This window comes from Emys orbicularis, chromosome 8 (assembly GCF_028017835.1).
Source record: "Emys orbicularis isolate rEmyOrb1 chromosome 8, rEmyOrb1.hap1, whole genome shotgun sequence".
NCBI classification, from domain to species: domain Eukaryota; kingdom Metazoa; phylum Chordata; order Testudines; family Emydidae; genus Emys; species Emys orbicularis.
In genome coordinates, this window is record NC_088690.1 from 92,580,976 (window position 1) to 92,604,046 (window position 23,071).

Consider the following 23,071-nt stretch of genomic DNA (forward strand, 5'->3'; position numbering starts at 1 on the left):
CTTATCCTAATGGAGGCCACTAAGCACTACTGCAATATAAGTAATTGTTGAAAGGCCATTGAAATCCTTCATTACATAGTCAGTCATTCAGTGCTGGCCCTGTAGTATCCAGCAACCTGTAAATCAACTCATACTGTATCACTGTGTTTTACAAGTAGATCTCCGGGCTGCGTATATGTTTACTTGCTTTGGGTCCCAATGCCAGTAAGCCACTTCATTATTTAACGCACTGATACTTAATATCCACCCCCAAAAGGACGAGTAAATTAAAATGCAGTTGGAAGTGCAGGAAGATCTGTATTCGCATAGCTCTTCAGTCCATAGAGAGACAAGACTTGTATTACTGGTTGAAATTTTGCATTGTTAAACAGTGTCGTTGAACTTTGAATAGGGGACTGCAGATGCAATGCTATTATATACAGTGATATTAATGTTTACCTAGTATATTACATTTAAAAGACCACCAATGACACTGTAAAAAAGATAATCAGAGTAACATTTTGTGTGTGTGTAGTTTATTCTAACAATCCAGTATTTGTGAAACTTTTTCTTGTGCATTACAGCAAGCTCACCACAAGGGGGAACCTGAGTTTCATTTCTGGCTCTTTAAGAATGGAGGCTAAGTCAGAAATAGTACATTTTGGCCCATAGAAAAGCTTCCACTGTTGTGACAAAGCAGCACTCATTAAATATTTCATTCCAAGAATTGAAGGTGACAGGCACTGGAGTGATTGTGGGTTTAAAAAAACTGATTTCAGAACAGCTTGCAGAAGTCAGAACTTGTTAAAAAGGAGAAGTGCTTTTAAAAGCAGAAGACCCAGCAAAGCTGTCATCTTTCATTTTGCTTCATGATAGTCCACCATGTCAGCTGCCCTACCACTTAGTCTATCACAGTGGCACCCACCAACTGACAGCTACTGCTTTTTGGTACATTCAAAGCACTTCTGGAACCAAATGATCCATCAAATTAGTTTGCAAGTTTTCAATTTCCAGTGTGGACAAGAAATTGAATCAATAATGAAATTGTGTGTATGTGCATATATAAATGTTTGGCCATACTGGATGTTCAAACTGATTGCGACTCTTTGCCCACATAAAAATAAATGTTTGACAAATATGATTTTTACAACTTTTTTTTTTTAGAAGAATTAACAGTGAAATATCTACTTAAACTGTAGGCAGATGATTTTCCCCTTCTTTCAAGCTTCAGTGTAAAAGGCAAGAGAGTGTCCCGAGCTCTTTTTCAAAATAAAGGCCCTGAGACAAGCAACCAAGAAACCTGGATGTCTTCTGAATTAGAAAGATCTGGAGTTTCTCTATGAGAGTCAAGAAGGTTGTTTGTCAGCAGAGTATCTATCTACCATTGCCTCCAGTACATTGAAGACTTCTGAAAAGTGGAGATGCCTCCACAGAGGAATTTGGGGGAATTCTGTGGGATCCTGCAATAGAATCTGCCTCACAGCATCTAGATTCCCATTGAAAAGATCTATCACAACCATTGTCATTATACGTTAAACAGCTATTTTCAGCAATCCCCAGAGCAAATAAACTCTTCTCTACAGTGTTATAACAATGACACATACTGCACAGTCCTCCACCATGAAGCTTGTAAGAGTTAAAACATAATGTTTGCTGTTATGAAGGGAGAGGAGAAAACCTGCAGATATAGCCCAGCTTTCAACCTTTACTCTTTCTCCTGGTCTCCAAATAGGGTGACCATATTTCCCTATACTGAATACAGGACACCTGCTAAAATTACTCGTATTCAAGCGAGTTCAATGGTAATCAATCAGAACTATGCAGGACAAACATTCAAATTAATATTGAGTTGACTGAGTCCCTATTAACAAGAAATACGGCATAGTTGGATTCTTTTTATATACCTTCTTATATTTAAGGCTTTAGGGGTCAACGGGGAGGGGTGACACGCACACACCCCTAGTGCCCACACACATATGGGGAGAGGTGACACACACTCACTCCTATACACCTCTCTCACCCGGGGGCAGTGACCGACCTACCTGACCCTCCCTGCCCAGCGCTATTTGCCTTCCATGCCCGGCTGGGCCCCCGGGACGTACCTGCCTCTGCTGGTACCTGGCAACGCGTCTTTCCGAGGCAACACGCAGGGGTGGGAGGTGGGGGGGGGCATGCAGGGTCATATGCCTCCCTCCCCAGATTTCTGCCTGAGTTCACACCAGAATGTGGCCAGCAGCAGCCTTTTCGCACTTTGCAGGAGGGAAGGGATGGGAGCTTCCCCTCCCCCCCCACTCCAGAACTTAGCTGAGGGGCGGAGAGGCTTCCCCACGCCAGTGTTGCACAGGGCTTTGGCACATGCAGGGATTGGCTCCACCTGGCCAGCGCCTCAAGCCGGAGGGTCTTGGGCTTTCCCGGGGCTCCAGCCCAGCCAGAGGCAATGGGGGAAGGAAGGAGCCTGCCAGCCAGGCTGTTGGTGAGCTGAGCACTCTGACCAGGGGCTGGTTCTCCGCAAATGCTAGGAGTGGGACATGCCCTGCCAGGGCGATATGGAGGAGCAGCAGGGCTGGGGGAAGCAAAGCAGGGAGGGGACAGTGAGGGGGGAGCACATAAAGGGCCGATGGGTGGGTAGCAGAGGTGACACTAATTGGCCGCCACCTGGCACCTGCCCGCACACACCAGCCACCACAGCTTGCAGCGCACAGCCAGTGCTGGCTGGAAGCGGGATGGGGGTGGGGCCCTGCTGGCCAAGAGCCGGCACGCACCTGGGGCTGTGCTGACGGACCAGCAGGGGGAGCGGCTGGCCCTGCACACCCATCCCCATTGTCGGCCACTGGCCTCTCCGACTCATCACGGGTGGGCGGACAGCTGGTGAGCAGGGATCCGGTCAGCAGCAGGACCTGCCAGTACAGAGACGCTGGAACATTTTTAATAGTGGGGGTGCTGAAAGCCAGCCCCCTTACACCTGTCCACCTCCCACCCCGCCCCCAAAGCTGAGGCCGGCAGCCGGGACTCCGGTCGCGCGGGGCCGGCAGCCGGGACCCTGGGCGCTTGGGGCTGGCAGTCGGGACCTTGGGCATGTGGGGCCAGCAGCCGGAAGCCCAGGGGTGCTGCAGGACCCCCCGCACCTGTAGTTCCCACACCTATGCGCCAGTACTGATGGGGGGGATAGAAAATACGGGACAGTTTGCCCATTTTTAAGAAAAAGTCGGGACACCTGCAGGAGGGCTTAAATATGGGACTGTCCCTTTAAGAACGGGACGTCTGGTCATCCTATCTCCAAACATGTGGGGCTCTGTGAGTGGGAAGATAAGTTGCAGATAGGGGAAAGCTGCTCTTTGTGGCATTATCCTCTTCCAACTGCATGGGGATTTCCTCACATAAAACAAGCTGACCTTACCAGTATCTTATGTACCAGGGATAGGTCCTTTCTGAATGCAGTAATGGGCCCACTGGAATGCATGGGGGCATGACTACTGCGGGAGACATGTTAGGGGAAATGGGAGGACCAGGGAGTAGTGTGGAGGCATTGGGTCTCTATGGGACATGCCTCAGCCAGCTGTGAAAGTCCTAACATCTGCTGGGTTCCTCAAGCATTGAGGGGTCTCTGTAGATTAGGAGAATTATTCCCCTTGCAAGTTCCATGAGGATGTAGCAAATTCAGCCCACCCTGACACAGTGATTTTGAAAACTCTGCAGTCTCCAGGCTTCAGGAGGGTTGTAACTTTAGCCTTCCTCTGGGTTTTTTCCATAGGCAATTGTGGTTAGATGTTTGGCTACGTGTGTGTTTTCTCATGTGTTCTTCCTGTGTGCTGCCGCAGCTCTGCGCAGACAGCCGTCACAGCAGACCTGCGGCAAGTATAGTTGGCCCAGAGACAGGCCAACTGTAGCAGGTAGACATTTTTTAATGGGAGCTAGAATTCTAGAAGTTGCATTTAAATGGATGTGCTGTTTACCATGCAGAAGAGGGGAACCTTCCTCGTGTCCCATTTCAAAATGGGGCTACCGCCTCAGTAGGGTGAGGGAAGAGAACAGTATAGAGGTAAATCTGAAAATTGTACAATGCCAGATTTCCTGAAACTCTCTGGGGAGAAGGATGATCTCATAGTTACACTGAACTGGGCCGCAAGAGATCTGGCTTCTGATCTTGGCTCTGCCACAGACTCTGTGTGACCTTGGACAAATCACCTAATCGCTGCATGTTTCCCATCTATAAAAGGGGGATAATTCTCTATCTCGTGGGGGTGCTGTATGGCTCAGATACTCTGGTCGTGAGTGCCACTGAAAAGCCTCTAAATAAATATAAAAATGCTGATGCCTCAGCCAGAAGTTTGAGTACTCATGCAATTCATCAGCATCTCATATTGGTTCCCACGCAAAGATGAATCATTGGAGAACAGGGATTTAGCATGCTGTATCATCAATGTGATGGCAAAAGCACTGTAATTCACTGCAAGCAATCAGCAAGGCCCAGGTTGGACAAGCAAGAATGGCAAGTTTGTCATACAAAATATCTTAATAAAAATTTAATCCTGTAACACACAAATCTGGGCCTGCTAGAGGCTTGGGGGGGAGGGATAGTTTAGTGGTTTGAGCATTAGCCTGCTAAACCCAGGGTTATGAGTTCTAATCCTTGAGGGGGCTACTTAGGGATCTGGGGCAAAATCAGTACTTGGTCCTGCTTGTGAAGGCAGGGGGCTGGACTCAATGACCTTTCAAGGTCCCTTCCAGCTCTAGGAGATAGGATATCTCCATTTATTTATTTATGGTTGCCTCTATGCTGCACGAAAGGCCACTTGGGTAGTGAGGCTACACCTCAGATCCTCCTGCCACAAAAACACAGCCCCCTAGCACTTGTGCCAAAGGAAAATCGCTCTTAGCTGTTGGCACTATAGAGTTTATGACTCACAACTGAACAATTCTGATGCCAGTTCATTACACTGTTGTGTTATACAAGTACTATTTGAAGATCAAAAGTATTTTACCACCAACATGCAGTCAGCAGTTAACAAGTAATGAAGAATAAGAGTTAATCCTAATCATACCCCTGAAATGTATGTATATACATACTATCTTACCTACAGACGTAGAAAAATAGAGAAGTTAAGGGATTTGCCCAAGGCCTCAGAGGGAATCTATGGCAGACCCACGATTAGAACACAGGAATTCTTTAGTGCCCATACCCTTCATAAAATGTTTCAGAACAGCATATAGTATAGCCTTCAAAATAAAAATTGCATTTAGAAACAACCATTGGTCTGTCTTCTGTGGCCTATTCCCTGACTTACAAGTATATCCAGAAATATTGGGCCAGTGTGATCCTGCTGTAAATTTGCCTTTGGCCTACAATAGGTAGATTTATAACATTTTGGAGCAAGTGGGAACGAGCATCCCAATCCAGATCAACAGACTCAGACTAGCAGGGCTTGCACTGATGCTCTAAAAATAGCTGTATAGGCAGCTCTTCGAAGTTGTGGCTTGGATCCTGAAGCCCATCCCCCTCTCTCGCTATTTAATTAGCCTCCTATTAAATGCATTAATATGTTGTGTTTTTAAACTTCATTGGATAAGCTATACCACTTAGTGATCACTGAGTGGAAAGCTCTTTATGTTATGTAACCTCAATGTCTGTCTCATTTCAGTCTCATGCTCTTAGCCTGTAGAGTTAAATTTCCAAACCCTAGGGGTGGTCACACAATCGATCTCAGAAATTTGTAAATTGTAATTACTTCTCTCCACAGTAGTTCTGCAATTCTGAAAAAAAAAAAAGTTGAATCTTCTAAGCCTTTCCTGAACAGATTTGCCCTGATTATCTCTATGTTCTGGGCAAACACCAAACTAAACCGAAATTTCCAAATAAGACCTAACAACATACCTAGACAACTGGGATCAATCAATATCTCCTTTGTTTTGTAGTTAATTCTTCTATACACCCAAGTACTTTGCCATCCCCTGAAACTAATGTGCTCTTTACTTTCATATTCAACTAGTCTCTTCAGAGAGAGCTCTTTCCTCGTGTTTACTTATCAGTCCTAGGCTTCATGCTTGCTCCTGACTGAGTGAGATGCAGAACACCTTCACCTCTCTGAAATCACATGGAAGTTGAAAGTGTTCCGCATCTTGCAGCAATGGGCCCCCTGCCTATATCACACCAATTATTTGGGATCTTAATTATATACATGCATTTTCTTAAAGGTTACTCAATTTCCTTTAAAAAGTTGCAAATCCAAATAAAACTAGAAAAAATGCATTTGTCAATAGATTTTTGTTCCTTTGATTTTAGCGAATTGCAGTCCCATAAATAGCTATGATATTTTTTAATTATGAAAAGTATCTCTGCAATGTGTTTTTAAGCAGGTAAAATAAGTTACATAGTTTCATTTTCTGTTGCCTTTTTTATCAGAAAAACAGCCGACTTCTTCCCTGCACAAACTAGTAGAGATCCTAATTCTCAGTCTGTTAACCAGATTTTATTTTTTTGCACTGTCTGTTTCCTCTTGAAATGTTCTGAATTACTGCTGAGTTGTTCTGAAGAGCTACAGTGCATCTGATAGCACGTGAACCATAACTTTCAAAGCCTACTGTGAGGTTGAAACTGAAATGATGCTTTTAGACATGAAACACCAAAAAAACTACCTTTTTCCCCCCACAGCATTGAAGTCAGATATTGAGTAACTGAGGTGGTGGTGGCGGCGGCGGCAGTGACTTTGAGTTTTTAATTTGAACTTACAATTTACTAACTTGGATTGAGGATTTAATAAATAGTGGTTATTAGTGAGAGACTGATTTTTTTTTGTGTGCTTGTGCATTTTCTTGTTATGTCATCTTGTGTGAATCTAAGTTATTATGAAACTAACCAAAAATTAAGGAAAACAAACCATAAAACAGGAAAAAGTAAAAAACCTTAAATAGAAAAAAAAACTCTATTAGAGTCTAGTCACACATGCTACTGTCCTGATAAGACTACTACAAAATAGATAAATCAAAATCCACCATAAAAGTGTGGCATAATAAACAGAGATAATATGGGGTATAAAACAGGCTGGTGTTCTTTTCTTGTGATCTAAATACAAACAAATATATTATTCTAATCTGGAATATTGTTCATAACTTTCTGGTTCTGCAGTCCTAATATTTATTCAGTTTAAAGATACCATTACATGTTTTCTTTAAAATAGCACTTTTGTTTGTAGACTCATCTGTATTCATTCCCAATAGCAAACACAAAATACCTTATCTAAAACACCAAACTATATAAGGAAGAAGCTGTGATTAATGGTTAGAGCAGGGCAGTCAGGAGGTTCAGTTCTCCATTTTACTGCTGGCTGTTGACAATTGGTCAATTCAGTATATACTTTAAGAGTCCTCCTGGATTCCTCACTGAAGCTAAACTCGCACATAGCAAGCATCCACAAGTAATGCTTTCTACCATCTCTGGTTAGCTAGGAAATTCCTTCCCATCCTGGTGGACAATGACCTGTCCACACTTCAGCAGGGCAATACACCTGTGCATGAAGACATCAACCCTTAGGAAGTTCCAGCTAGTACAGAATACTGCAGCACGTATCCTCAGCAATGGGGGTTACTGTGAGCACATCAGATCTGTCCTCTGTTCTTCACACTGGCTTCCCATAGAGTATCAATTCAAGTTGAAGATCTTGGTCCTTTTCTTCAAGGTGCACAATGGCCTGGGCCCAGGATATTTAAAAGATCAGCTAAAGTTCCGGGTCGAAGACCACAATTGACAACTCTGCTTCTCGTGCACAGTGGAACCTTCTACCATAAGGGTAAAGCTTGGCTGTGCAGGAGATGGAATTTTCTCAAAGTCCAGTCTGAGACTGTGGAATGAACTCCCACAGGAACTAAGGACCACCACAAACCTCACCACCTTGCAAGGTGCATTTCTTCAATCTCTCTTCTGTATTGTAAACACAGACCAACAGGTATGTAAATATAGCAAAACGCTACTGCATGCCCAGTTTTCTCCCTGGGGAGAGGACTGAGAGAACAAACCATGTGTGACAGATGTTAGTCACTTTGCTTAATGCACTACTGGAAGGTGGTCAGATACTACAGTGATGAGGATGATATAAGAATCTTATCGACTAGACCATAGAATAGAATAGACTCAGTGTGTGAGCGTCAGCAAGACATTACATTTTTCGGGGCTTCAGTTTTTCATTGCTGAAATGGAGATTATAACACTTATGTACCTTGAAAATTATTTAATATTTGCAGGGTTTATTGAGATCATCAGTATGACACAATGAAAATATTGGGGGCAGTTTATACACTCATAAGTATTACACATGTCTATCAGTATTTTACTAACATGCATTTAGTGCAATATTTCATTTGCTAAAATAAATTACATGAAAACCTAAATAACGTAGAGGGCCTGATTTAAAAAAAAGAGTAAGGAGTACAACTGTATAAGCACAAGTATGTAACTAATTTATATGTGCCTGGCTGGCATGATCCCTGTCTGGCAAGCGATATATTTTGTTCACTCAGACACCGTAGTTGTACCTGTATATTAGATTTGCAATTGTGCACAGAGTTTTGCACAACTTCTTGGAAATTGGGCCCTCAATCTGACAGTCATAATAATAATCCTTTGCCCTCTTCTAGTGCTTCTCATCTCAAATACTTTGCAAACTCAAATGCATCTTCACAGTATTGCTGAGACTGGGTTATGGATATCCTCTGGTGTGTTATGTTTGATTAAGAACTTCAGCCTATACACCCTCATGCACGTGAATAACTTTAGTTTCAAGGGGACTACTCACCTGAGTAATGGAACCACTCTGATGTGTAAAGATACTCCGATCCCTGAGCATTTGTATTGTACAGGCCTCATCATTTTCTGGCTGTCAAGGGCCGAGTCCCTTATGTGCAGGATAAAAAACAAAAGGTCACAATGATTAAATTAATAAATCAAATTCATTATGAAGAGTAAGGCTTCTGCTTTGAGGTGAGATGGGGGGAGGCAGGTGTGGACATAGCTATGAGACAGGGAGGCTCACTGGCTGCTGCCTACATCTCTGAGCTTTGGGTGGGGGAAAGAGGTGAAGTGAGAGGGAAGAGGATTACCCCCAGGCTGTCCTCCTAGGGCTCTCTATCATGAAGGGGGAGTTACCTTGGACTCCCCCATGGTTCCTGACGCCGGTGCAGGCACGTGGTTATCCCAGGCTGTCCCCTGGTCTGTACCACGGTTAGGGATGTGTGTATGTACTGGGGCGCTATCCCGGACTGCCCGAAGGCTTCTGCCAGTGGTGGAAACAGAGATGAGGTGATAGTCACCCCAGGCTGCCCACGCAGGCCGGGAGGGGGGGGGGGGGCTGAGGGGTGTTGCCCCGAGGTCTATGGGCTGGGCAGCAGAGCGAGCGAGCGGCCGCGGAGACCCTCCCCGAGGCGGGTGCGTGGGGAGGCGGGCCAGGCGCAGCGCCGGGGCTGGAGGAGGAGGCGGGCCCAGGCGCGGCGCAGCGCTGCGGGGCGGGGCGGCCAGGGAGCAGGCGGCGGCGGCGGCGGCGGCTTCGGAGCCATCGCGCCTGCCCGGCCGGTGGCGGAGCTCGGGCGGGGAGCGGCGGGTCTCCGGGCCGGGCGGGCCCCATGGGCGGGTGTGTGGGCTCCCATCACGACTCCTCGGGCAGCCTCAACGAGAACTCGGACGGCACCGGAGGTGAGAGGGGGCGGGGGCCGGGCGGGACTGCGCGGAGTCCCCCGTTCCCCAGCCCAGGGACCCCCTGGGCACCGCGGCACTCGGGCCTGAGGGGCTCTCTCGGGGGGGGCTCGCCATGCATCACCGCCCCTCGCCCCCTGCCCGGGCCCTCCATCCCCTCCCCCTATTCAGCTATTCAGGAAGGGGAGCCTGGCCCAGCCCCCCTCAGCGTGCCGGCCCCTCAGCGCCCCCCAGGGGTACAGTCCCCTCCCCCCCAGGTACCCCGGTACCCCTCCCCCGCTCTCCCCGCCCGCCCCGCCCGCCCCTCCGGGGCATCCCCGGGGCGAGCCTCGCCCCCTGCGCCTTCATTGCAACTTTCCTGAAGTCAGCTGCTATCAGCTGCCCGGCTCCGGGCCACTAGGGCAGGCAGGGGCGTGGGGAGAAAGCAGCCCAAGTCCCCGGCCCAGGCCGCGCACTCACTCTGCCTAGCTTCAGCGCTTTAGCTCCCCAGGAACCGCGGGAGCTTTTAAAAATGCCCCTCGGCTGCACAGTTCTGCGGGGTTGAAAAGGGCTTTGGGAGTGGTCCAGCTGGACCTAACCCCCCCCCCCCCCCCCTTTCCCCTGCCTTGCTGGGAGGCCATCCCTGAGAACTTATGGAGGATTTTAAAATATGTGCAGATAAAAATAATAGAAATGAAACATTTTTGTCAGTGTTCAAAAAAAATTCAGCTTTCCTCTCCACTCCATACAAAGCCATAATTAGCCTAAAAGCCAGTAGCAGACACTAGAAACTCTTCTTGATAACATGTGTCCCTTCAGTGGAGATCATGCTGCACTCAAAGCAGTGGGCTGATCAGAGTGGTGCCTTGTATTTTATTTAACTTGCATAGGTTTTTATCCTATAAAGTAATGTTTGAACTTCGTTCTCTGTCTGGGATTTACCCCCATTGTTTCAGTACATAGAAAATAATTTAGCTGTTGGGGATTATCTCCTGATTACTTTGCCTTTCTCTGCTTTCCAATAAAAGATGGTCATTTTCCCCCAGTTTAAATTATTGGTATTAAATAGTCACTTTAGTAAAATTAAGTGCTGAAGCAGTGTGTTTTATCTATCATGTTAGCTACATACCTGTTTAAACTGGGGGAGGGGGGGTAAATAGTCTCTGTACTTAACTACTTCACTTTTTTTTTTAGGAAAATATAAGATAGGTCATATTTCTATTAGGTCACCTAAATCATCTCCCTGCCACTGCAACGTTGTTCTTGACACTATACTGTGTATTGCTTCGTTTGGTCTTCTTTCAGATTACCCAAGTGATGGAGCATTTTTAGCAGCACTGTTGTTTTATGTGTATTGCATAAAATATAAAAAGTACAGATCTTAAAACAACTTTTTGAAGCAGCTGCCTGCTCATTTTAGTGGCTCTTTGAACCATCTTAAATAAACTCCTACTGTTTTTTTTAAAGCTGCATAAGATTTAGTGTCACAATTCCCATTAAAGTAAAAGGGAATTCGGTAGCTCTTTCCAAATCAACTTTTTTCAGACTTTAGGAGGGAAGTGAATAGACTAACAAATTTTTCAATACCAAACTAGCTGTGACCAGTTAACAAAGAATAGTAGAGTTTTTAGGAGGGTGGGGGGGACAGGTTCATGTTGAAAGCCAAACAAGAAAATTTACAATAAAAAGCTGTCTTATAGCTTTTAATACTATTTACAGGGGGCCTGGATTTTTCAGCACATCCATGCAATGTCAGCCATTGTTTAGTAACTAAGCATTATGAAGTGAGGCAAGGTTGCAGAAACAGCCTTGACTCTGAATTTTCTCACTTTTATCTCACCTTTGATACTAGTGGATTAGATACAGTATCCACAAACTATGTTACAATTCTTCAGCAGAGAGTGTAATGCCATATCATTACACTCTCAATGGTAGTGTGTGAGGCAGGCAATTTCAATGGAATTGGTGAAGTTTAGTGTCCCAGATTTAGCTGGTAAGTACTTGCTTCTGCTTGCGGTTACACAGCATGCATCATTGTGTATTTTGGGGCAAATAGCCTATTGTGCATGGGTGCGTTAGCACAGCAACTGGATTTTCCAAGCCCATAATTGCAAACCACATATTGGAGGGCAGGCTCAAACTCTAAGGATTATGCATTCCGAGTCTGTTTCATGTAAATGATCTGATATTTCAACTGAACTATATGGGACTGAATGAAAATATATTTATAAACTACCTACTACTGTGTGTGTATTACCCTATTTTGAAATGTTAACTCATTTTTTAAAAGTAGCTATAGTTAAGCTGAAAGTGCATCAAAATATGTTTTTAATATACCATAATTTACCAGTCACGATATCAAAGACCAACTTTTCTGACTCTTGGATCTAAAACTTTATAAAATGATTGTGGTAAATATAAAATCTGACTCGTGGTGTCTCAAGAGAATTTATGACTTGAGACATCTGACACTGAACTGGCCAAAGCAGTAGAGCATATAATATACATTAGAAGGGGGTGGGCTAAATCATCTAGTAGGTCATTTCTGTCTCTAATTTCAGATTCTGTGATCTAGTACAGTGTTATCCACCTTTCAGCCTGTTGCAAGTGACTAGGGCCATATCATAAACTCCAGGAAAATAGTTTAGAACCAAAACGTCAGTGTTAAATGCTGCATTGCCAGTGTCTGAAATGATGATGTGATAATTGTTTGTTGCAAAGCTTTATACCTTCTCCTAAAGAAAGGAAAAGTTGCTTCATGAACTAATATTACTAGTGATGAGACTGGTTAACCATGATAATAACCGTGCTTGGTCCTGAAGGACTCTCAGAGCCAGATCTTGATCTCAGTTGCACCAGTCTGAATCTATAATAATTCCAAGGAAGGTGATGGAATTTTGTTGGATTAAATCAGTGTAACTCAGATCAGAATAATCTCCTCCTGTAATCTCATGAGTTCTTCAAGCAATCACTAGCACTTTATATATCCATTGCTGCTCAGTGAAGTTGCTAAAATGGCTTGATCAAATACAGTTTCTTTCTCTTCTGATTTGCTGTGGAGCAATTAGCATACTTCAAGGTCAGCAAGATATTTAAATTAGCTGGTCCTTAGGGTAGATTCATTAAGACATGTGTGTTCATCTACACAATGAGCTGGCCAGAAATATTGGCACATGTCTCTTGTTTGTCATAAGTTATTCTGGAGTGCAGGCCTGAGGCCCACTCCTGCTCCCATTGACTTCAATAGGAGGAGCAGGCTCTTACTTAACAAAAATATCTGGTCATCAGCAGGCACTGCTGTGCCCATCCTACTGGAAGAGGAACGGTCTCCCCAGGCTAGCTCCAGCTTTTCAATTATTAGTACTTTTTTATAGTACTATAGTGTTATACAATACTTTATAACAGGGAAAAACAAGTATAAACAAAATTGCTGCTCCAAAATGCTTACTATGTAAAAGCCAGCAGAGGTAAACAGAGTGATATGTGGTCATTACCATAGTCAGTCTTTGTGGAATGGGGGATTTCCAGGAGAATATGGAAGAAGAAAAGAAGGATGATTGATGTATAATAATTAGGACAGTACTCCATAAAAATTTATAAATTGATGTTCTCAGATTTCTCTTTGATATGCCTTGTTAAAGATTATGGTGAGCTTTTACAACCCTGGGCAATGTGGGTTGGTGAGAAAGTTCTCATCCCTAGCCACTCCATACTACAGGTTATTTGATCTGTTCAGATGTGCTGTCTTCCAATACATGGATCTGGGATTAAATAATGGAGGGCTTTACATTTTTGTGTCTGCTTTTAGGGTTTCTAAAGAGCTGCACCAAATTATGTTCAGCTTGGTTCACCATTACATAAACATTTAGAAGAATTCTTTTTGCCAAAATGCTACATCTGGGTCCCATCCCCTCATGCAAGCTATTTATTTTACCTCCTATCCTTTGAAATTCCCTTTTCATTTTCTTCTGGTAAGTCTGTTAAATCTTTTCTGTTAGGCATTGTGCAATGTTAGTTTGTCTTGCCTTTCTTTTGCCTGCAAAGTTCAGCAAGACAGTTATTTGTATAGAGTGAAGAGAAGGCAAGAGATCCAACTTCTTGAAATATGGGCACCACAAGTCATTACATATTAAGTCTTTGGGCTGCAGCTGTCTCTCTGCTGCTGTTCTCTTTCTGACATGATGTTAGCCTGCCCATTGGAGTTCTTGTCTTCTCCACTGGGAGAAAAAACTCCAGTAGTTGTGTTTTGACCTTTGTCTTCTCTCTCTTTGCCTCCAACTTGTGGTGGCAACAGGAACAAATAGAAGCAGGTGATTGCATGGTCAACTGGCGTACTGGGATAGCTGATTGTTCTGAGTGCAAATTCTTACTGCAGTGCCTAATATGATGCCATTGGCTCAAAAGCACTGGAAGGCCAATTACAGCCCTTGGTCTAAACTTTGTCCAACTGTAGAAAAAACAATTTTAAAATATCTTTATTGGATGGTAGTGTAGCATTGCAGTGAGCACTTCTGTTTTGAGGTGACAATAAGTGCTTTCATAACGTTTGTTGAAGACTGACTATGGGAGTTCGCGTATTAAGTAGTCAGAGGTTTGTCTCTCACAGTCTAACCAATGCAGTAGCTCCAACCATGGCTAGCTTAGATTTTTTTAAAAAGGTCTATTGACTGAATGGTCAGTAGCTTTTTGGTACACACCCTTTATATCAGAACCCAGGCAAAGGGTCCTCTACTTCCATATAATGTAATCTGGCTTGTTTTAGCTATTTATTTTAAGCCCTAAACTAGTGTATGCCAGTACATAGTACATTTGTTTTGTATTGCTATCTAAGAAAAAAGTGCTTACTTCAGCATTCTCTACACTGTGTACCAGGTATATTTTTGTAAGAGATGGTCTTGAATTCAAAGCTGACGTATACTGTTGGCTTTCATCATACTTTTTGGTATGTAATTTTCTTTGTGAATTTTGTGAAAATATAGTATAAAAGTTTTACTTTTAAAAGCTACATAGTAAGAAAAGTTTAAACATGAACTGACATTTTTTATAATTTGCCCTAGATCTGTCATAAGAATGTTGTGGAAACTGTACAACAGTCAGTATGTCAGAGATTTGTACTGAAATCAGTCTAACATTTCTTGTTCAGATAGCCTAGAACTCCTGATTTCCAGGGGTGCTGAGCATCCACACAACACCAGTTGAAACCAATGGCATCTGCAGTTGCTGTGCACAGCACTTCTGAAATCAGGCTCTAAACATTTTTCTTTTGAAGTATAAGTGTCATTTTAACAAACTAATGGGCCAGATTAGGTTTATGCAGTTGCTTCAGTATCACTTCAGTCTTGTTTCACCAAGTGAAATAAGGTGTCCTCTCTTCTGTCAATAGAAGCAGACTAATTAATGCAACTGTTCTTTTCATTTGCTTGTTTGCATCATTCCCCTCCCCCAGCAATTGTTTGAGTTCAGTTACTGATTGGAGTATAGAAATAAACAAATGCTTGATTACTCTATTTGGCGTTTCCAATGCTACATGCAGCAAAATCCTCCACCACTGAATATTAAGTAAATATAATAAATTAAACATTAGTGGTGCTTTAAAGATTTATGACTATAGTAGATATGGAGAGAAGGTATCACAATTAGTATTCTGTTCCTGTGAATTGAATTTTCAAAAGGATTGATCCCTTTTTATTACAGCAAAGAATATTTTTTTCCTTCATAGCAATGTTGAGTAATATTTTGAGTCACAAGTTGCAACACAGTGAACTCCACCAGGATAGTGCTCCAAACATCATAGTAAAGTGGTAATAGCTCAAGTCTTGCTCAGGTAATTTAGCTAAGAAAAATTATATGGACTTTCTGGCAAAAGGAATTATTGTAAAGATTTTTTTAAGGAAGGTGAAATGCTGCATGTTGGAAGTTAGTGGTTTGAGTACTTGTGAAATGTTTCCCAAGAAATAAAAATCTGATTTCAAAAGTAAACTGGGTCACTTCCCACACAATTTTTTTTTTGCAAGTGGAAAAAAGGTTCTAGATAGCTAAAGCTGATCTGGCATTGTAGTTTAAAATCAAGATTCCAAAAATTCCTTTTATCTAATGTCCTTGTTTAAAATGAAATAATTAAAAAAAAAAAAAAAAAAAAAACCTACCCTTAAGCAGTGTTTGCTTTTTATAAGCAAAGAAGGATTGAAGTACTTGAGAGATCTTATGTATAAAAGAATTCCCAGTCTCTCTCATGAACTCATCATACATTTTGTATAAAAAGTCAGTTAAGTTCTTAAGCAATTATTTTTCATTTCCTATCTCTACTTCCCTAAAACTCATACTCTTTTGATGTAACGGCTTAAGTTTTCTCTTAATTACTTTATAAGATGACTGCTTTGCAACCTATGAAGACCTGCTATATAAAGCCACAAATTAATTGTTCACCGAAGTTGCATGTCCCCAAGTTGCTGTCTCGTCAGATTCAGGATGGGTATATCTACACTGTGTTTTAAAACCTGGGCAGTGAGTCTCGGAGCCCAAGTCTGTAGACTTGAGCTCACGCTGTGGCTCAAAAACAGCAGTGTAGATGTTTCAGCTCAGGCTCTGAAGCCCATGGAGGTGAATGTCTGCACTGCTGTTTTTAGCGCCATTGCACTAGCCTGAGTCTGTAGATTCAGACTGAGACTCACTGCTGCAGTTTTAAAACAGAGTAGACATAGCCAATAACTTCTTGAGCATGACCTGACGCAATACCCTTTCCTCCTGCAGTGAGTTGTTGCCTGATCTGTAGGTTGCATATTAGTTACATTGATTCTTTAGTAATCCCCAATCAACACTCTGTGGTTTGGCAGGGTCTCATCAGGAGATCAGGCCTAGAGTTATTAAAATTACTATTAATGTGGGAACCCTGGTGTGCACAGGAGCAACACTCACACTGAAGAAAAACCTTTTGAATTTGCAATAGTTTTTATTAACTCAATAAAAGCACAGATGCTCCAACCCAAACAAGTAGGTAAATATACTACAGAATTGTCCATACATCCAGCATTGGAGCAATCATACACTCACATCATCCTTTTGGAGACTAGAATTGATGGTCCACAAAGATCTTATCCTATATCTGGCATGCCAAAAGATCCCAACTGCTTAGGCCATGGTTTACCTTATTGTAGGGTTGGTGGCCCCGGTAAATATTCATAAGGATGTCCAGCCTCTTTGGTCCATAACTAAATTTCCTCACCCTGATAATGCTGGGGTATTCTGATATTATAGGTTAATATATTAGTTACTTCAAACTTATTGGCATATAGATCAGTGGTTACTAAGGCAATCTTGCAGTTCAACTTCTGCTGATGTTCCTATACTAAAATAACCAAACGTGCATTAATTGGTATTTTGCGGTTACCTATCAGCAGTTTAGTCATACTTATCACAGAATTCTGTCTTATGCTGTCTTGTGATTTAAGGTTGCTCCTGGTTAAACTACTTATGCAAAAGCTTTATAGGTCTTGTATCTATATGTTGAGCTATTGTCTTATAGGGTCAGGTCTGTAGGCTTCATGCATTACTGCCTTATACCTATATCTTATCAAGCAAATCTCTGTTATAGGCTCTAGAGGCAACCCCCAGTACTCCTCTGTTCTTCATAGCTTTTCCAAGCATTACTCAGAGTGAAACTGGACATAGAGGTTGGTTTCATGGCTAATATTAAGACCCTGGCAGAGGACTCCTAAAAGGGGCTGGATAAGGTGGCAGAGACTCTCCTCCAAGACTGAGAAGATCTTTCCACTTTGATGATGAAGGAGGAATGTTTGTGATGGAAGGGAGCTGTTTCCCAGCAGCCAAAGATTTTCAGGAGGGCCTTCACATTTATCAGATATATATACTAGAAGGATGTGTATATTTGAGAGAACTCTTGATCCACCCTCATCTGGGGGGGAGGGGAAGCAAATTATGTACTAGTATCATATGATTAAATACTTTCCAATACTGCTAAATAGCAGCTATCAAAGTTAGATATTTTAAAATCAGCAGGTCCAGGTAACTTTTATCCCAGATTTTTAAAAGACCTGGCTGAGGAGCTCTCTGACCATTCATGTTAATCTCAGTAAGTCTTGGAACACTGGGGAAGTTCCAGAGGACTAGAAGAAAGCTACTATGCCACTATTTAAAAATGGAAAATGGGATGACCCAGGTAGCTCTAGGCCTGTTAGACTGACATCAATCCCAGGCAAAATAATGGAGCAGCTGATAACTGGTTTCCTTTCATAAAGAATTAAGGGAGAATAATATAATGCCAATCAACATGAGTTTATGCAAAATAGGTCTTGTCTAACTAACTTGATATGTTTTGATGAGAACTGATTTGTTGATAAAGGTAATAGTGTTCATGTAATATACTTACACTTCTGTAAGGCATTTGACTTCGTACCACACAACAGCTTCATTAAGAAACTAGAACAATACAAAATCAACATGGCACATAGTGAATGGATTAAAAACTAGTTAAATGATAGGTCTCAAAATGTAATTATAACCAGGGTAACATGGTCAAATAGATGTTTCAAGTGGGATCTTGCAGGGATTAGTTCTTTGCCCTACGTTGCTTAATATTTTTTATCAATGATTTTGTGGGAAAATCCCATATAATCATTACTGAGTAATCTGCAGATGACTCAAATTGGGGAATTGGTAGATAATGAAGAGGACCGGTCACTGATACCAAGCAATCCAGCCTGCTCTGTAAGCTGGCCACAAATGAATTTGCATTTTAATATGGCCAAATATAAAGTTAATCATCTAGGAACAAAGAATGCAGGCCATTCCTACAGGATAGGGGATTCTATTCTGGGAAGCAGTGAGTCTGAAAAAGACTTTGGGGTCATGGTGGATAATCAGTTGAATATGAGCTTCCGTTGCAACAATGTGGCCAAAAGGGCTAATGTAATCCTTGGATGTGTAAACAAGGGAATGATTGAATAGGAGTAGGGACATTACATTACCTCTGTATTTGGTACTGGTGCGACCACTACTGGAATATGGTGTCCAGTTCTGGTGTCCACAAATCAAGGAGGTTGTTGATAAATTGGAGAGGGTTCGGACAAGAGCCCTGAGAATCAGTAAAGGATTGGAATACATGCCTTCTGGTGAAAGACTTAAGGAGCTCTATCTAATTAGCTTATCAAAAAGAAAGTTATGGGGTGGCTTGATCACAATCTAAACACCTACAAGGGGAACAGAAATTTGATAATGAGGGCTCTTTAGTCTAGTAGAGAAAGATAGAACAAGATCAAATGGCTAGAACTTGAAACTAGATGAATTCAGACTAAAAATAAGACACAACTTTTTAATAACTATTGGACTATCTTAGCAAAGGTTGTAGTGGATTCTCCATCATTGAAGATTTTTAAATCAAGATTGGATGTTCTTCTAAAATATGTTCCATCTCAAGCACAGCTATTGGACTTGAAACAGGAATTAATACAAGGAAATCCTATGCCCTGTATTATACAGGTCAGACTAGTCAATCACAATGATTTCTTCTGGTCTTAAAAACCTATTAATCTTTCCTGTCTGCTTAGGGCTAGCAAGTGGCTAGGATGTAATTCAAGACCTGAAAGATTTATACTGTGACTTTTCTCCAATTGTAGCAATCCTATATTTCTGTTAATGGGAGTTGAATTAGTAACATTTGGAAAAGCTAAATTTCATAAATACATGCTAATTAAAATGGAACTCCATATTGGACTCCAAACTCCCGATCCCTACATTATAGGAATAGAGTTGCTGAACTTGTAATATAATCTTAATTGACATCTTATTATTTTTGAACACTACAGCTAGGAATTTTCACATGCTGAAAGTCTGCTGACCAGAGCTACAGGTTGCTTTATGTATATATTTGGCTTTTAAAGTCGTCTTTGTTTTAGATACCAAAAATATACTATTTTTATTTACTTACAATGATAATGATAAGCATTTGGCATTTATATTGTGACTTTGCAGACAGAGATTTGGCACAGCTGGTGAATCTGCTTGTCAGGAGCTAACACACAGGGACTGTTCAGCTAAATTCTCTGTGGAATTGGTTATACCACAGCAGCAGATTTTCATAGTGGTTGTATACTGTCACATGACATCACTCTGCATAAGAACCCAGTGAACAAGGCAGTCCTCAAAATTACCCTAAGTCTAAAGCGAAAAGGTGTGAAATGACCCATTGCATGAGCACAAAGAAGGAAAAAACCTGGAGTCACTGACTCCACTACTTCTGCCTAGAATGGTTGTTGAATGAGACATTTAAACTGTAACTGGAGACCTGAAAGAGTGAGGAATCTGCTCTCTCTCTGTTATCTGGCTGAAACCTAAGACTGAGGCTACATCTACACTACAGGGGGGGGTCGATTTAAGATACGCAAATTCAGCTACGCGAATAGCGTAGCTGAATTCGACGTATCAGATCCGACTTACCCTGTTGTGAGGACGGCGGCAAAATCGACTGCCGCGGCTCCCAGTCGACGGCGCTTACTCCCACCTCCGCTGGTGGAGTAAGCGCGTCGATTCGGGGATCGATTGTCGCGTCCTGACGAGACGCGATAAGTCGATCCCCAAGAGATCGATTTCTACCCGCAGATTCAGGCGGGTAGTGTAGACCAGGCCTAAGAGAAGGAAAGTGACTTTCTCTGCCTGGGACAGTAGACCAATAAAATGCTTTTTGTTCCTTTTCGTCGTTGTTCTGTCTCAAATACCAAAAAAAAAAAAAAAAAAAAAGTGTCATCAAACCATCATTGACATTTCACTGTCACTTCCCAAAAATCAGCATGTGCAACAGTTAAGGTTTCAAGAACAGCTTTAACTCTTTCACTTTGCAAAGCCTCTATTTTATGGACTGTGCTTTAAAATGCACTGTGTAGTTTGATATTTGACTACCTTGAACTGTATACAATAAAATATTCAGGAGGTCTGAAGTGGTCAACTTAATGTTGCAGTTGGAACATTAACTTTACATTTCCTGATTTTTGCTAACCATAGACCTGATCCTGCAGCCATTACTCACTTTAGTTCTCTTCTATTCCTGACTTTAGTGGGACTACTACTTCTCAAGTGAGTAATGGCTAAAGGATGTGGCTGTGCAAGCTGAATGACACACTTTGCTTTTAATTTCCTGGTTTTCTTAAACATACCTAAGGCAGCATGAACACGTACATTGCTCCAAATGCTGAAGAGACTGTAACTTTTTAAGCTACCTTACTTTCTAAGGCCTTGTCTACACGAAAGGGAAAAGTCAATCTAAGCTACGCCATTTGAGTTATGTGAATAGCGTAACTCAAATCGACGTAGCTTAAATCTTCTTACCGCGGGGTCCACACTACGTGACGGGAGATGCTGTCCCATCGACGCCTCTTACTCTTCTCGATCGGGTGGACTACAGGAGTCAACGGGAGAGCTATCGGCAGTTGATTTAGCGGGTCTTCATTAGACCCGTTAAATCAACCGCTGAGGCATCGATTGCCACTGTGTTGATCCTCCAGTAGGTGTAGACCAGCCCTAGTGAGCTAAGTACCCTAATGCCCTGAAATCTTAGAGTAGTGTGAAATTTTGAGGCACTGTAAATTCTGAATGAAAGTGCAGAAACAGCTAATTACATATGCCAACAAGGGTGCATTTATTAATTTACTTGAGCTGTTTTAAGACCTTATGGCCTTTTAAAGTCTGTTTACAGCAGAAACTGCACACAAAGTGCAAACACTGACTGAACATAACTTTCTACTACACATGTGTAGTAGCTAACTTTCAGATCATATTTTTTTTCCAGAATTGAGAGTGGAATGGCTGACTTATCAATGAGAGCTTACCAGCAAAACTTCAAATTGTGGCTGTTTTGAAGTTATCTATGTGAGGGCCATGGTTGCAGTTTTTTAAAGGGTTAAAGTGTAAATTTTTCCTTCTCTTCTATAAAAGTCTAATATGACTAGGGATTTTGATGAAGCTTAAAAAAAAAAAAAATCCTGCTATGCTGAAGTTTCCATACTTGGTAATTTGCCTCAAAAGATGATTTTTTAAAAAAAGGAATAACTGCACAATGAAGTTTATAATAGAAACTGTTTTTAGCCCTACAAGTTGCCTGCTGTAATAAGATGACTACCAAAGAACTAAATAAGGTATTCATTCTGTAAACTTTTTTAAATGAATACAGTCAGTAGCAGAGAATTTTTGTAATGGAGCAGATATTATTATTGGAGTTAGAGCAGAGAATCCTCTACACAAAGACTGGAATTTGAAAACTCAATTTGCAAGCTTACTCTGTAAAAAGGAAAAGTTTTATTAAAGGGTGGGGGGGGGGGGGGAAGAGAGAGAACGAACACGAACTGTCCTCTGGTTTCTCACAGTTTTAAGTGTGAGAGAAGGCGGGTTTTCAAATAACAATAACAAAGAGGAGAGCTTGGGCTTCTCTCAATGAGAGGGTGTTCAGAAAAAAAAATCTGAGGTTAAAATGTTGATAGCCTATGATATAATGTTGTATATAGTGTGGAATAATGCCATGCAATCTTAATAAATAGGAGAACATTGAGCTATGATGTATCTGTTGGATCTACTATTATTGGCACTTAGAACTATTATTTATAGAGAAATTGACAGTTTGGCCAACGTATTAATAGGAAGAAATTTTTCACCTTTACACAGCAAGGAGGTGCCCATCCTCTGAGAATACTCTCAAGGATAAAATTGTGTCAGGATTAGGGTACAGCAGTACAATACAGGCACCTCTTATAGAAAGTTTGTTACCTTTGTATATTTAAAATAGAACCACAAAGCTAAATATCTGGCGCACGTACTGTGAGCTGAGGGCACTCTAGATTCTGTTTGCCAGAAGCTGGGAATGAGCAACAGGGGATGGATCACTTGATGATTACCTGTTCTGTTCATTCCCTCTAGGGCAGCTGGCACTGGCCACTGTTGGAAGACAGGATACTGGGCTAGATGGACCTTTGGTCTGACCCAGTAGGGCCATTCTTATGCTCCTATGAAAGAGAATCATTTGTTTTGTCACTTTTTTTTGCTGAAGAACTACCATCCTCTGAGTTGTCTGTGTGAGTAAATATAGTTTCTTTTAAAAGAGTGCCTATGAATTAGTGGAGTGTACCAGCAGTGGGTAAATAACATCATACCAACTGGTTTGGATTCATCAACATCCTAATATCTGCACAAACAAATGAGTCCTTTGGAAGACTGGGAATTCCTGGATAATGGCCCTCTGGTGAGGAGGTAAATTATTTATAATGAAAATTGCTAATCCACAAACCTTATATTTCTTTCATAAAATACTTCTTGGCAAAGGCATAAAATGTTGCATAAGTCTGGTACACTGGACTTCATAATTCTTACAAAATATTTTCAAGTGCATTTACTTGTACATAATTAAGTATAATTAAACCACAAATGTCCAACTAA

General features: G+C 41.9%; 1 protein-coding gene across 1 annotated transcript in view; it reads left to right on the top strand.

Moving 5' to 3' along the window:
* The first annotated feature begins 9,588 nt into the window (after positions 1–9,588).
* The window catches only part of UBTD2 (ubiquitin domain containing 2), a 125,397-nt gene continuing 111,914 nt past the window's right edge, over positions 9,589–23,071 (top strand). The window contains exon 1 of the mRNA XM_065410084.1: positions 9,589–9,658. Coding sequence (XP_065266156.1) covers positions 9,589–9,658 — 70 coding nt within the window. The remainder of the gene's footprint in view (positions 9,659–23,071) is intronic.